General features: G+C 36.6%; 1 protein-coding gene across 1 annotated transcript in view; it reads right to left on the bottom strand.

Moving 5' to 3' along the window:
• Positions 1-3,437: 3,437 nt before the first annotated feature.
• The window catches only part of LOC103507609 (midnolin homolog), a 46,851-nt gene continuing 33,014 nt past the window's right edge, over positions 3,438-17,274 (bottom strand). Inside the window, exons 4-6 of the mRNA XM_008472101.3 lie at positions 4,866-5,115; positions 4,317-4,523; positions 3,438-4,104 (exon numbers count right to left, since the gene is read on the bottom strand). Of these exons, the coding sequence (XP_008470323.2) occupies positions 3,833-4,104; positions 4,317-4,523; positions 4,866-5,115 (729 nt within the window). The 3' untranslated portion in view covers positions 3,438-3,832. The remainder of the gene's footprint in view (positions 4,105-4,316; positions 4,524-4,865; positions 5,116-17,274) is intronic.

Below are 17,274 nucleotides of genomic sequence, written 5' to 3'. Positions count from 1 at the left end.
ACTTAAATAATGATAAATAACACAAAGAACACTTATTTTTCTCTACACAAAAGGTTATCCGCTGAGGATATTTCTTCTCAAAAATTAATTACTCAATAATAACTAAAAAATGAAATCACAAAGTTGAATTAGAAATAATAAATTATTACCTACAATAAACTTTTTTAATTGTAATAAAAACCCAATTTACTATAGGACAAAAAGACAATTACATACATACCTAGGTTATAGAAATTTATGCATTTCATATCAATGAGGCAATGAACATGAATTTTTAGTTAAATTAAACAAAACAATATTTATTTACTTTTTCCTATAGTGTGTTTCAAACTACACAAATTAATGACAAAATACACCGGCCAAAAAATAATAATAATTTTTAAGTAGATAGTGAGCTTTATAATTCTTAACTGTTAGATAGTGAAGATTAGTAGGGAGGTTTGTTGGGTTAGGGTATTATTCCATGAATTGAGTTCTCACCATTGTCACAGATAGGTAAGTAAGTAGGTTCAGTATGGACTCTGAAGGTTAGTAATATCATGATTCAATAAATACCCATATCAAACCAAAGCCATAAAGATGATAATGCCAAAGTAATCATGAGAATAAAAGCAATATAATGAGGGGTGGAAAGCTTTCAAAACAGAGGGTTGAAATGATGGAAAATCATTATTTTTCCAACTGCCTTTTCTTTAGAAAAATACTATGCTTACCGTTTGCAAGAAACATACAGAGGAAAAGTGACAGTATGTAGTAAACTGAAACACTCAATTAGCACTGTAAACTGTAATATCACTGAGAAATACAGATAATTCAATAAAAAAAATGTGTAAAATTGGATTTCTTTACAAAAACAGTGACAGTATGTAGTAAACTGAAACACTCAATTAGCACTGTAAACTGTAATATCACTGAGAAATACAGATAATTCAATAAAAAAAATTTGTAAAATTGGATTTCTTTTCTTTACAAAAACTACCTTACCTACCCATGCAAGAGTTTACACACAAATATTTGAAGAATGAAAAGAATGAAACTTCGACTTGGAATACTCTAGTGGCAAGAATGTGAACTATTTGGAAAAGTCGTCTCTAGAGTTGTTTCACAGTGGACTACGGTATAGTGATTTTCAAAAAAGTGGAGCAGGAAGGAGTCCTGTGTGCCATTTTTTTGTGATTTTATTGCCGGCTAGTCGGTTGTCCCAAAGTGGCGAAATGTGTCAGTTAACTTTTACTAAACTCTCTCTTCAACTGTAAGTCGGACAGTTCTAAAAGTTTCACCATTCGATTCGGCGTGAAAAATCTGCAAAGAGCATAGAGCTTCTTTCCTCAGTTCTGTGTCTTTTTAAGTTGTTGCTTCTAGAGTGAAGCAGAGAGCTTAGTACATGGAGCATTGAGCAGATAGAGGGAAGCAATGAGTTCAAACCTATAAACTGTGAGCTTTATGCTCTACACTCCACTCCACTCTGTTTTTGTCTTGGGTACTTCTTTAATAAGGAAACCTAATTTTTGATTGGAATAAGTACTTAAAGAAGGCTAGCTTTCTGCCTCTGTGCTTTCCCACTAAACTGGAATGTCACTGGACTTGGGTTATTTTTTACCTCCAAATTGAGGCCACGTATTTAACTGGTGAGAACAAATTGACCTGAAATGCAAGTACCTGTAATTCTTAACTGTTAGATAGTGAAGATTAGTAGGGAGGATTGTTGGGTTAGGGTATTATTCCATGAATTGAGTTCTCACCATTGTCACAGATAGGTACGTACATGATGCAAAGAGCATAGAGCTTCTTTCCTCAGTTCTGTGTCTTTTTAAGTTGTTGCTTCTAGAGTGAAGCAGAGAGCTTAGTACATGGAGCAAGCATTGAGCAGATAGAGGGAAGCAATGAGTTCAAACCTATAAACTGTGAGCTTTAGGAGCATTGAGCAGATAGAGGGAAGCAATGAGTTCAAACCTATAAACTGTGAGCTTTATGCTCTACACTCCACTCCACTCTGTTTTTGCCTTGGGTACTTCTTTCATAAGGAAACCTAAAGGAATTTTTGAATGGAATAAGTAAAGGAGGCTAGCTTTCTGCCTCTGTGCTTTCCCACTAAACTGGGATGTCACTGGACTTGGGTTATTTTTTACCTCCAAATTGAGGCCATGTATTTAACTGGTGAGAACAAATTGACCTGAAATGCAAGCACCTACCAGCTTCCAAGTGTTTTTTTTTTTTTTTTTTTTTTTTTTTTTAATTTTTATTGGTTCATGGCAGATAAGTATAAGAATTGTATAAATTTATTTCTATACAATTGTCAACTTATCTACTCAATACTCATCCAAAAATGTAGATGATAATAATCTATCATATTTTGTAGATATTTTTATTTTATTTAAAATAAAAATATCAGCCGACCCGTACCCTTGGACGGAACGACTTAAGATTTGATGATGATTTAAAATAAAAACCATATCTATTATTTTATTGTACTTGTTGTAAACAGAACACACGTATTAATTTTAACAGAATCTTCAAATAATTAAATTTCCAAGTAGTTACTTACCTACGAGGAAAAATCTGAGACATGAGAATCTTGACACTGAAAGTCGAGTGATGACGTGTTAGTGTGCAATTCTTAGCCATTCAGAACGAATTTCAAACCGAATTTAGCAATAGTATCTAATAAAATGGAAAGTAATACAAATGATTTTAATCATACAAAAATGACACCCAAAAATATACCTATATAATAAAGCAGGACCTTTTTGATCTTGTCTTGATTTTTATTATTTTTAAGAAGTACAAACATTCAATCTAATATTTTCATCCCACTCTAAAAACTTAAGAGAATCAACTAATAATAAAATAACTAGAAAATAAAAAGAAAACTTAAATAATGATAAATAACACAAAGAACACTTATTTTTCTCTACACAAAAGGTTATCCGCTGAGGATATTTCTTCTCAAAAATTAATTACTCAATAATAACTAAAAAATAAAATCACAAAGTTGAATTAGAAATAAATTATTACCTACAATAAACTGAACGAGAAATAAATGGAGAATCCCCAAGGGCCTTACGTAAACGAAAAGAGTACTGAACATCCAAACTTTTCCTGATAAAGGCTATGTTGTCAAGTTTCTTGCTTCTCATTTTTCTCAAGTTAACGACTAACGTTAGAGAAAGAAAGCTTGGAATTTGCAGACATATGTATCAGGATTCTCAAATCGTGAAAAACGGCCTCAACCGTTGAGTAGTTGATGGATCAATGTTTTCCACGGAAGCATTACGAGTATCATCGCTACCAGTGTTGTACTTGAAAAGCTGTTCCTAATGAAGAGAGTCCCGTATATTGGATCCGATTTAGAATTTTTAGTTAAATTAAACAAAACAATATTTATTTACTTTTTCCTATAGTGTGTTTCAAACTACACAAATTAATGACAAAATACACCGGCCAAAAAATAATAATAATTTTTAAGTAGATATAAAAACCACATTCCTCTGTGACGCCCCAATTTTTAAAAGAAAGAAAAGACAATTTAAATTCATAGAATGAAGATTTTTACCAGACATCAACACAGGTCGTAGATGATCTGTATTGAGTTATAGACAAAATATGGTACTAATATAGGGAGTATCACAGGCTGGGATGTCTTCCACAAATCAGCACTATATGAACCAAACGTATTTCAATTTCCATTCAGGCCTCTAATGAACGTCATTCCTATTTATTCTACAAAATAAAAATATAACCAAGTAAAACTCGCAAACGGCAACTAGTAGTCTACTTGTCTAGGTTGTAGGGCAAGGCAGTGGATGGAGAGGTGTTCCCCAGGGTTGGACATTTAGGCCACCACAGGCTCTGGAGTGATTGCAGGGGGGGACTCCGTGTCCATGGATTCGTTAGCAATGACGTCACGGGACTCCGACTTGGCTGACCACTGGGTAGATGTCATGGTACTAGGACAGGTGTAAGGGGCGCTGCGCTTAGCGCGCCGACGCTCGCGGCGTTCCTCCATAATGACACGCAGGCGTTCCATCTTGTCACGCGTCGCTTGGTTCTCTAAACTATCCGAACCGGCGGATAGCATCTTCACATCTGTGTTGGTGCTGATATCTAAAAGTCAAAGATATTCAAACAGTCAGTGGTGAAAACAACTCATGTATACTGCAGTGGGCCATACAAGGTTTGAATCTGGATTAAGACTTTTCTAATCTAAAATAATAGCACCTTTTGGAAATTACAAATCCTTCTTTCCTGATGTCCTTTACAAAGGACGAGACATTGAGACGCGACAAGCCTACTTCCCAGAAGAAAGGCAAACTCACCATTGGTAGACTTGACGACAGGCGAGGACGTAGGACTGATGGAGGCGGGGGCCATGTCCAGGGCACTACTCGTGGAGGGGGAGGCAGAGGAGCGGGCAGCTCTATATTGAGGGGTCGCACAGAGGAGGTCGTTCAGAATATGGATGATGGTGCTGATGTCACGTTTCGGACGACCGAACTTGTCTTGCAGGGCCGGATTCAGTGTGCCTGTGAAAGAAATGGACGTCCGTTAGTCAAAATCAATACCTTCAAAAGCAGCCATGGACATTCGTATTTAGACTGCTGGGGTAAAGGGACTTTTCAGTCTCATTCTGGCAGGATAAACAAGGTATATTCTATTCCATTTATTGTTATTCATTTGTCAGCTTAGGTTACGCCAAAATATTACTGATTCTCCAAGCAAATCCAAAGGTTTCAAATCAAGGTCTAACTAGAGTTCCACATGTTGTTCTTATTGAAAAGTGAAAATATAAGTCTGTCGATCAAATCACTAAATGGACAAAAAAATCAATTCATCAACTTGAAGTACACCTGGCATAATTTTCTCACCTGAAAATGTACCCGAATACACGCCTTTTCCGTGATGGTGCATACTTTCTATGATAGCCCCTTGCCTTCGTTTACTACTGCTACTGCTGGTGTTACTACTAGTAGACGTTGTAGCTGAATTACTAGCGGCGAAATTACTGCTGCTCGATGAAGATGAAGACGGGATGTTGCTAATGGTTTCACTAGGGATGTGAGTTGGGCTACTGGGAGTGCTGCTATTAGGACTGCTACAAGCACTCGAGCTAGATTCCTGAAATCAAATAGAGATAAAGATAATGTCAGTTGATGATTTTTTTAACATTCATATCTACTCAAACTGATCACTCACTAGCCCCCTATTGGGAAAGGCCTCAGATTCTAGTTATTTGTACTCATTTATTGTTTAAAAATCTCATGGCATGTATTATTTTCATTTAATGTAGAAATTACTCGTACGTTATTTCAATGAGTATGGCAAAAGTGTAAAAGAACGGGTAAATCTTTCAATTTGGAAGCACTGTACCTATCTCCTCTCTGCCATCTGATGCCGGATATAATCGTACATAGAATGGTGTATATTTCTCTTAAAAGGGGTGCTTAATTTTTCTGATGAGGCGCTACAAGACAGTCTGTTGTAAGCGATAGCTAACTGCTATTAGGACTGCTACAAGCACTCGAGCTAGATTCCTGAAATCAAATAGAGATAAAGATAATGTCAGTTGATGATTTTTTTTTAACATTCATATCTACTCAAACTGATCACTCACTAGCCCCCTATTGGGAAAGGCCTCAGATTCTAGTTATTTGTACTCATTTATTGTTTAAAAATCTCATGGCATGTATTATTTTCATTTAATGTAGAAATTACTCGTACGTTATTTCAATGAGTATGGCAAAAGTGTAAAAGAACGGGTAAATCTTTCAATTTGGAAGCACTGTACCTATCTCCTCTCTGCCATCTGATGACGGATATAATCGTACATAGAATGGTGTGTATTTCTCTTGAAAGGGGTGCTTAACTTTTCTGATGAGGCGCTACAAGGCAGTCTGTTGTAAGCGATAGCTTTGTTTTGTTGATTCATTCTCTAAAATATTTGGGAGCTAAGGATGTGATTTTTAGTTTAGGGGGCGTTTTTATGGTTTGAAATAAAACCTCTAGGGGGGGAATGGAATTCATTAGGAGAAAGACATTAAATTATTTTTACAATACACGTTTGTTTCTTGAAGAGGGGACTTGGAATTTTTTGACTACATATTGACTTCTAGTTGTTCAGTTATTGAAAAGTTCTTTAAGAAGGTCAAACATCAAACAGGGTTCGTTTGATGTTTGTAGCAGGAAAAAAATAAATAATAATAATAAAAAATAAATACAAAAACTCAATACATAAGTGCCGTTGCTAAGAACTTTGAACGAAATTCAGAAAATTACCAGCAAATATCATAACGATAATAACACGTCTTGTTCAAAGGGAAAGAGACTCAAATAATGAATTGAGGGAAGGATATATCATAATAGCGGGGGAGAGGGGTGAGGGTGTGTGTGAGTGTGTGCAAGAGAAACTTTGCTATAACACACTCCCTGTGTTATAACCCTACTTGTGAAGGAATCACGTGGGGGTTAAAAAGAAAGTGCTGCTATTAGGACTGCTACAAGCACTCGAGCTAGATTCCTGAAATCAAATAGAGATAAAGATAATGTCAGTTGATGAGAAAATTGTACCTACTTGTTCTGAGGGAAAATTGCAAGAGAGCTTTCCTTCTTTATTACCATAAGTACATTAGCACATCATCTACCTACTTGCTGTCTATTTATATGAAGCTGTTTAAATAGAACTAAATTCAATAGTAAATACTATGTATTGACAGTTTTACAAGCTACATAAAATTGATCTGTGAAAAATGGCAAAGACATCCCTTACATAAGTGCCACAAGAAAATATTCGTTGAACCGGCAAAAGTAACCCTTGAAATTGAAAGTTGAACCGCAAGTTTAAAAAATAATCTCATTATCTCCTCAAGAAGTTTTCAAGAAAGAGACTAGAGACTACACTTGCCTGCAATATGAGATCTAGTACAAAAGAACCGAAATGTGGAGACGTCAGCCCCGGTAACTTTCTACCCTTTTTTTGTAGGTACAATAATAGTACGGGCTGTTTACATCTGAAATTAATGAAAACTGATAATTTCTAGTCCGTGCTATTGCAATTCTCAACGATCTGGTAAGTGAGTTGAATTGGATAAACTGTTCGATTATCTCTCCCACACTAGTAGGATGGCCTGTGAAATAAATACTTTGCCACGGTGGTCATGAAGTCTGAGGTACTCACCTACTGACCTGAGAATCTCGATGTGTGAGGATCTAGTCCCAGACAGAGCAGAAACTTTGAACACCATATCCATATCCCATACCTACCTACTATTCTGATGGTGATCATCGAACTAGTCTGATGGTTAGGAGGTACAGACTGCCTTAAACATTATGCCATACTTAGGTCTTTTTAACACGTTTCGGACGACCGAACTTGTCTTGCAGGGCCGGATTCAGTGTGCCTGTGAAAGAAATGGACGTCAAAATCAATACCTTCAAAAGTAGCCATGGACATTCGTATTTAGACTGCTGGGGTAAAGGGACTTTTCAGTGTCATTCTGGCAGGATAAACAAGGTATATTCTATTCCATTTATTGTTATTCATTTGTCAGCTTAGGTTACGCCAAAATATTACAAGTTCACCAGAACCCGTCAGATACAAAATGAGATGGAACCAAAGTCCCTTTTCCCAATTTAGGACGCGTTACGTCTACACTATCCCAAAACTATCCCAGAGTGATCTAAAACTCTGTAATGAAAAGTGTCAAAACACGTCTCACACAGATATTACTGATTCTCCAAGCAAATCCAAAGGTTTCAAATCAAGGTCTAACTAGAGTTCCACATGTTGTTCTTATTGAAAAGTGAAAATAGAAAATATAAGTCTGTCTCTCACACAGAAGATCTTGTACAAGATTGCCCTTTGTGGAAGAAGGAACAAAGGAAATAAGAAACGGAAAGGTGGGATGACAGCAAAACAGTATTATGGTTTATTAGTCGATAGTCTTGAGGTCTACCTCAAAAGCTTCATTTCCACACTTTCTATTATAAGTCATAAGAAACAGAGTGGTGCGTGGGAAGTAAAAATAATAGAAAAGAAAACTTAGATAACTCCAGTCTGTGAGATGAAAATTTTCACAGCCTACAGTTTATTTGTTCACCTCATCAACCTCTCTAGTCGTCATCACCAGTTGTATTCTATAACTTCGAAAGCCATCGCGGTTTTATACGACTACTAAACAAGTCCCAGAAGAAGAGTCAACATTGTATAATCCTTAAAGCCAGGCGAGATAGAGGGTACAAGAGGGAGTGGGGAGTCAGGGAGTGTATATTTTAGAAACTGGGAAATGCGTAGGTAGGCCCCAAATACCGTGTGTAGAAGTCTAATTTAAACTTATTTTACGACTCACCTCTCCTACCTCCCTTATAGTAAAGTTCATTTACCATCAGATTAAAAATACATAGAAATGTTTCCTTTCTTTATTAAGTAACAAGAGATCAATTTTGTTATCATCTTTCGACTTTTTTGAGAGATAGGGTAAGGAGCTTGCTCCTGTGAAAAAAAAAATAAAAAAAAAAAAAAAAATAGTAAACTGTCAAATGTCAACACAAACATAATCTTTTGAGAGTGACTGAAAAGCTCTACGATGCTACCACAAAACCTTACCCATTCTACCTCATCCTTGAAAGGCCCAATTTTAATTCTGACAAAAACATTCATTACTCAATTTCAGCTTCAAAAATTCCCATAAAGAGGTTGATTCGATCACGAAAAAATGAAGGTAGGTATGTAGTATGTATGTATATGTACTTCAGATTTGATATTTTTGGATGAAAAGCAAATTTTGCCGTTTAACATTCATATCTACTCAAACTGATCACTCACTAGCCCCCTATTGGGAAAGGCCTCAGATTCTAGTTATTTGTACTCATTTATTGTTTAAAAATCTCATGGCATGTATTATTTTCATTTAATGTAGAAATTACTCGTACGTTATTTCAATGAGTATGGCAAAAGTGTAAAAGAACGGGTAAATCTTTCAATTTGGAAGCACTGTACCTATCTCCTCTCTGCCATCTGATGACGGATATAATCTATATAAATAAAATTGTAGTCGTACATAGAATGGTGTGTATTTCTCTTAAAAGGGGTGCTTAATTTTTCTGATGAGGCGCTACAAGACAGTCTGTTGTAAGCGATAGCTTTGTTTTGTTGATTCATTCTCTAAAATATTTGGGAGCTAAGGATGTGATTTTTAGTTTAGGGGGCGTTTTTATGGTTTGAAATAAAACCTCTAGGGGGCGAATGGAATTCATTAGGAGAAAGACATTAAATTATTTTTACAATACACGTTTGTTTCTTGAAGAGGGGACTTGGAATTTTTTGACTACATATTGACTTCTAGTTGTTCAGTTATTGAAAATTCTTTAGGAAGGTCAAACATAAAACTGGGTTCGTTTGATGTTTGGAGCAGAAAAAAAAAAAAACAAACAAAACAAAAACTCAACACATAAGTGCCGTTGCTAAGAACTTTGAACGAAATTCAGAAAATTACCAGCAAATATCATAACGATAATAACACATCTTGTTCAAAGGGAAAGAGACTCAAATAATGAATTGAGGGAAGGATATATCATAATAGCGGGGGAGAGGGAGAGGGGTGAGGGTGTGTATGAGTGTGTGCAAGAGAAACTTTGCTATAACACACTCCCTGTGTTATAACCCTACTTGTGAAGGAATCACGTGGGGGTTAAAAAGAAGTTCGTAGAAGGGAAACATATCTTAAGAATGTGGGCGCTCTGAATTGACGTTGCTCATTCATTAGAAGAAAGGGGGAAAGAGAAGGTGGGATTAAAATGTATTTTGTATAGCAAGAGTTAAGTAAATTAGTAGGGAGCTCACAGAGGATAAGGAATTATAAGGATAATCCATGGGCGTCGTCTGCACACCAGACAGCTTTTATCGACAGTTCCAAGATCCTGTGTGACGAGTGGAAAAGCGTAAAATAGGAGGGAGGGAGAGAGAGGAGAGAGAGAGAGAGAGAGAGAAAGAGAGAGGAGAGAGAGAGAGAAAGAAAGAAAGAGAGAAATCAGCAATACTAGTTAAAGTTCCATTATCTGGGAATTACGATTACTTTCCCAATCTTTCATGTATGATATTCAAATCTAAACGTCTTCAATACCACTATCTCTATTCTACCCAATACCTAGTTATCTACTCACATTTGTGATAGGTACTCTGCTCTGCTACGTAGCTTAGTAAAGGATTATGTAAAAGGCCGTGAAGGCTTCCTAAAACATTAAGTAAGCGTAGATACCAATTCTCAAGGGGCTGTATAAATGTTAAACTCAGGTAAACTACTAAAGTGCCTCATTAGCTGTTCTCAAATATTATACAACACCTACCGAGGTACCAAAGAGGAACGCTTTGGGATTCAGTTTTACATAATCCCCATCATATTCAACTTTTGGGGGGTGAAATTTCATTTTTACTCCTCCTGTGCGATTATCTTTTTTGAATAAAATTTTCGAGGCTAAATCTATGTAATCAAAGCCTCTTCGTAACCTCGTGCACAGTGACATTTTCAAAACCATTACCAACTTGTCACAACTCCAGAAGGCTTTAATCGATTCTGACCAAATATATCCAAGGTTTATTGCAGTTCGATTTCAAAAATTAAGAAGGGATTGAGGGGTGAAATTAAATATTCCTTGGTCAGCCTACTACATTAGTAACCTACTACATTAGGATGGAAGAGGTTGTTATGAGGATATGAGGTGTTTTTTTTTTTTTTTTTTTTTTTCATCCCCAGCACCTTTTCGTTTTATGCTAATTTAATAGGAAGTCGAAATTTACCGTCTACCCCTAAAATTTTAGAAATCCAATACACTCGTAACTACAATCTGGTCTCTTAAGCTAAAAAAAAAACACCCACACAAAGCAATATGAAGCATTCTAGGAATGTACCATTACCATAGGAGTGAGAAAAAAGGAGGCAAATTTAAAACCCAAGATGTTCTAAACATTTAAACCAATAGTTAAGGGCACTAATAATAAAATATCCGTTACTAAATATCAGAACAACACAAGACTTGATGAGGTCACCACCCAGGATTTTGTATTCCACGTTAGCGTACAAAACATGATGACGAGTTTCAAGTATCTGCAAAACAAAACGACAAAGACGTCATCGGAAATGTTTTGATAGTAGTGCCTCATTAGCTGTTCTCAAATATTATACAACACCTACCGAGGTACCAAAGAGGAACGCTTTGGGATTCAGTTTTACATAATCCCATCATATTACAACCTGAATTCTGAATATACCTACTGACAGCATAGAGTTATTTTTTTACATAAGTCACCTTGATTTGAAACAATGGGGCTAAGGTGTTCACTGTGCACCTAACTTACTTCAGCTAGTTCTACAAGGAGGTATTGCTTTAACTTGGAAGGGTATAAACTAAAGTCTTCGACTAGTATTTTCAGCAGTCCTAATATATATCAACTATATTAATAGACTCTTGAATGGAAACCACTAGGCGACGTTAACGCCGGACAGATTCTCTACCTAGCCCTTAGAGCTCTATAATATGGTCAAATTATCAAATAAATGAGGATGAAATTCCACACCTCTCGGCTGGGATTGAACCCGCGCCTTCCTGTTTACCAGGCGAGCGTCTTGACCACCGAGGCAGGATAATGGAATGGGACTGCGATAGATACCACAGTGGTACACTCTTCTACACCAATAGTACTGAATTATATCAGGCTCATAGAATATCTTTGTTATTCCAGATGGGACATGATTTGCTTCTACATTTATATTCACACCCTGTCTGTAAACAATGGCTCTTCTACACCAATAGTACTGAATTATATCAGGCTCATAGAATATCTTTGTTATTCCAGATGGGACATGATTTGCTTCTACATTTATTTTCACACAGATTCACACCCTGTAACTGTAAACAATGGGAAAATATCTCACAAAGATAAGGGATAAACGTATTGGAATTACTCTCCAGCACTGATTAGATAACAGGGAGTTGTATGTCTACATTATCCTCCACTGATTAGATAATAAGAGACCCAACTTTCTCTCGCCCAGGTACCCAAGAGGTATACATCTGTTACAATAGCACGCCACAGGAGAGACCTTGAGAGAGTGAATCGGTTGGTAATCCTCCACTTGGTCAATATAACCGATAGCTATGAGTTTTAAAATAAGCAATTTCTTATCGGACAGCGAGGCAGAGCCGGCATAGTGGGATTTTTCCTTCTCGGAAATTTACCGAGGAACGAGAAATAAATGGAGAATCCCCAAGGGCCTTACGTAAACGAAAAGAGTACTGAACATCCAAACTTTTCCTGATAAAGGCTATGTCGTCAAGTTTCTTGCTTCTCATTTTTCTCAAGTTAACGACTAACGTTAGAAAAAGGAAGCTTGGAATTTGCAGACATATGTATCAGGATTCTCAGATCGTGAAAAACGGCCTCAACCGTTGAGTAGTTGATGGATCAATGTTTTCCACGGAAGCATTATCATCGCTACCAGTGTTGTACTTGAAAATCTGTTCCTAATGAAGAGAGTCCCGTATATTGGATCCGATTTAGAGAAGAATCACATCAGTAACAGAACAGAAAGAAATGGTAATTATTGAGATAGCACAAGAATGGTAATGATACAAAAAAAATATCAGGTCAGTACGGTAAAGCGGTGCACATGAAAGTAGTCCTCCCGTTCCAGTGAACTAAGCAGCAGGTGATTAGCTCCAATTTGAAAGTTTCCACTCTTTCTCTGTCTTCCACTTGGTCCACACCCACTTTATTAATAAGGCTGTGTTTATTTCCCTAGATAGTTATGCAACCCGGAGATATGTCAATTCTGTCCACCTGAAAATCCAGTAAGAAGTCTTCTAGTTACAATACAATACACTACTTCCGATACAGTGGAAATTGCTCATTTTAGACTTGGTCAGAAGCGAAAATTAGCAATGCATACATTTCATTGATTTAATAAAAATAAACAGGCATACAAAGGACTTTTTCACAAGTCAATATCTAATTTCTAATCCCAGTCAATCTGTTCAAAATTCAACTGGCACGTTGGATATTGAGAAACCCTGTCTGGCAGAATGCAATCTCTTAGTCAAGGTCGATGTATTTAGTTTATTTTGATCTAAATTATTTTCTTTTTGTACAAAATTTTAATGCAAATAAATGCATTGCTTGTGAAATATGAAGTTCAACATGATTTAAGTATAAATGAGCGCTCGCTTGTGACGCAAGTCTTACATCAGGGGTTTAAAGCGTCTAAAAATGGATTCTCATTATTTGATGAGTTCAGTGGTGTCCTTGTCATTTGCTATCAATTCACATGTGACATTAGAATGTCTGTCACTGGTGTGGAAGCAACTTTCTACCCTATTTAATATAATTGGATTATTTATATTACTTTGGTACCATCATAACCTTTTCAAGGAAACATGTTTGTGTACCTTGGAAAAAGAAAAAAAATGCTCGATTTCGTATTGCTCCCCTCTGCATCCAACATGTAACAAAGTGACATGGTCAGGTTTGACGAAAAGAGAAAGCCAGTAAAGAGAATGAAGGCTGATATGACTGTTTTGACACAAACCCTTGGGAAACATTTCAGCTAACGCTTAAATTTGCAAAAAGGCCCCGGAGACGATTCCCAAAGTCGAGAAATACAATGAAACAACCACCTCATTTTAAAAAAGAGGCCTGGTACCCGTTACTTTGCCTGACTTTCTTCTTCCTTCTTAACACTTGGACGCGTGTTGTTAGCCGAATCTCCGAATTCTTTCTTCGCCACCATCACCACTTTCTTTCAGCGTCATTTTTACAATCAAAACGTTAATTTGACCAACATCTCTAGTGGTTGTGTTACCAGAGAAATAGTTTAGGCTGTCGAAGCTTCCATTATCCATGGTAGATACTCTAAATGTATACGTACATTACATTACATATTAATGCCATTTCTCAAGTGGTCCGAGACGAAATTTTCGAGGCTTTTCCCTCAAGATTCTAATGACTCTCAATCTCAAGACCTAATCTGACATCAATACTGTGACCGTTAAACTTGGGTATATCAAAATGTATCTACACGTTGTACTTGGGTATACTGAGAGCACTAACAGCATCAAGAGGTTAACCGGAATGGACATACTTTTTTACTCAAACTCGAACATTTTTTTGTAGGTACAATAATAGTACGGGCTGTTTACATCTGAAATTAATGAAAACTGATAATTTCTAGTCCGTGCTATTGCAATTCTCAACGATCTGGTAAGTGAGTTGAATTGGATAAACTGTTCGATTATCTCTCCCACACTAGTAGGATGGCCTGTGAAATAAATACTTTGCCACGGTGGTCATGAAGTCTGAGGTACTCACCTACTGACCTGAGAATCTCGATGTGTGAGGATCTAGTCCCAGACAGAGCAGAAACTTTGAACACCATATCCATATCCCATACCTACCTACTATTCTGATGGTGATCATCGAACTAGTCTGATGGTTAGGAGGTACAGACTGCCTTAAACATTATGCCATACTTAGGTCTTTTTAATGAGATTAAGTTCACCAGAACCCGTCAGATACAAAATGAGATGGAACCAAAGTCCCTTTTCCCAATTTAGGACGCGTTATGTCTACACTATCCCAGAACTATCCCAGAGTGATCTAAAACTTTGTAATGAAAAGTGTCAAAACACGTCTCACACAGATCTTGTACAAGATTGCCCTTTGTGGAAGAAGGAACAAAGGAAATAAGAAACGGAAAGGTGGGATGACAGCAAAACAGTATTATGGTTTATTAGTCGATAGTCTTGAGGTCTACCTCAAAAGCTTCATTTCCACACTTTCTATTATAAGTCATAAGAAACAGGAGTTTTCTAAGAAAAACTTAAAAAACTCCAGTCTGAGAGATGAAAATTTTCACAGCCTACAGTTTTTTTGTTCACCTCATCAACCTCTCTTGTCGTCATCAGCAGTTGTCTTCTATAACTTTGAAAGCCATCGCGGTTTTATACGACCACTAAACAAGCCCCAGAAGAAGAGTCAACATTGTATAATCCTTAAAGTCAGGCGTGCCGCGTAATAGAGGGTACAAGAGGGAGTGTATATATTTTAGAAACTGGGAAATGCGTAGGTGGGCCCCAAATACCATGTGTAGAAGTCTAATTTAAACTTGTTTTACGACTCACCTCTCCTACCTCCCTTATAGTAAAGTTCGTTTACCATCAGATTAAAAATAGAAATGTTTCCTTTCTTTATTAAGTAACTAGAGATCAATTTTGTTATCATCTTTCGACTTTTTTGAGAGATAGGGTAAGGAGCTTGCTCCTGTAAAAAAAAAAAAAAAAAAAAGAAAACTGTCAAAAAATAGTAAACTGTCAAATGTCAACACAAACATAATCTTTTGAGAGGGACTGAAAAGCTCTACGATGCTACCACAAAACCTTACCCATTCTACCTCATCCTTGAAAGGCCCAATTTTAATTCTGACAAAAACATTCATTACTCAATTTCAGCTTCAAAAATTCCCATAAAGAGGTTGATTCGATCACGAAAAAATGAAGGTAGGTATGTAGTATGTATATGTACTTCAGATTTGATATTTTTGGATGAAAAGCAAATTTTGCCGTTTCCGCCACCAAAAAAGGTATACGTGTGTATTCTCCATCGATATGATACGCCACGTGAAGGAAATAGTATTGATCAGTGGCAGACCCCAGTGTGCTATCCCATCAATCCCCGTGCTTGCATCACTCTTTGCGTCTCCAACGGAGGGTGAAATGTACTAGATGTGATGAAAATTGTACCTACTTGTTCTGAGGGAAAATTGCAAGAGAGCTTTCCTTCTTTATTACCATAAGTACATTAGCACATCATCTACCTATTTCCTGTCTATTTATATGAAGCTGTTTAAATAGAACTGAATTAAATAGTAAATACTATGTATTGACAGTTTTACAAGGTCATAAAATTGATCTGTGAAAAATGGCAAAGACAACCCTTACATAAGTGCCACAAGAAAATATCCGTTGAACCGGCAAAAGTAACCCTTGAAATTGAAAGTTGAACCGCAAGTTTAGAAAATAATCTCATTATCTCCTCAAGAAGTTTTCAAGAAAGAGACTAGAGATTACACTTGCCTGCAAGATGAGATCTAGTACAAAAGAACCGAAATGTGGAGACGTCAGCCCCGGTAACTTTCTACCCCATCACTCACGTCAACTTATAGGGAGTTTGGAAAAAGCATCACCGCTCTCACCGTCTCTTCTCATTACTGTTTTTAACCCCAATATTTTCTCCGAAACCCCACTGAATTGCTGATGGGGGCTGAAAATCTGCCTGTTTTTCCCCCGTCAAACATTTTCACTTTGTAAGTTTCGGAATTTAAAACTTTTGGGGGGTGAAATTTCATTTTTACTCCTCCTGTGCGATTATCTTTTTTGAATAAAATTTTCGAGGCTAAATCTATGTAATCATAATCAAAGCCTCTTTGTAACCTCGTGTACAGTGACATTTTCAAAACCATTACCAACTTGTCGCACTCCAGAAGGCTTTAATCGGTTCTGACCAAATATATCCACGGTTTATTGCAGTTCGATTTCCAAAAATTAAGAAGGGATTGAGGGGTGAAATGAAATATTCCTTGGTCAGCAACTAACCTACTACATTAGGATGGAAGAGGTTGTTATGAGGTGTTTCTCTTCTCCATCCCCAGCACCTTTCCGTTTTATGCTAATTTTATAGGAAGTCGAAATTTACCATCTACCCCTAAAATTTTAGAAATCCAATACACTCGCAACTACAATCTGCATACCAGCAGACAAAACTATTAAGCTAAAAAAAAAAGAAAGAAAAAAAAAACACCCACACAAAGCAATGTGAAGCATTCTAGGAATGTACCATTAGGAGTGAGAAAAAAGGAGGCAAATTTAAAACCCAAGATGTTCTAAACATTAGGCAAATTTAAAACCCAAGATGTTCTAAACATTTAAACCAATAGTTAAGGGCACTAATAATAAAATATCCGTTACTAAATATCAAAACAACACAAGACTTGATGAGGTCACCACCCAGGATTTTGTATTCCACGTTAGCATACAAAACATCATGACGAGTTTCAAGTATCTGCAAAACAAAACGACAAAGACGTCATCGGAAATGTTTTGATAGCCTCGCAGAATTGTTTGGAAAAATTCCTGTATGAATTGTTTTCTGTTGTTTTCCATCAGTAAGATGAGGTGTAATTATGGAATATCACTCATCATCAAGGAGGAAAACAAGTGCTAGGAAAATTCTGA

This window comes from Diaphorina citri, unplaced genomic scaffold (assembly GCF_000475195.1).
Source record: "Diaphorina citri unplaced genomic scaffold, Diaci psyllid genome assembly version 1.1 scaffold329, whole genome shotgun sequence".
Taxonomy (NCBI): domain Eukaryota; kingdom Metazoa; phylum Arthropoda; class Insecta; order Hemiptera; family Psyllidae; genus Diaphorina; species Diaphorina citri.
Note: the sequence above shows the minus strand (reverse complement) of the source record. Positions and strands in the feature narration are given on the sequence as shown.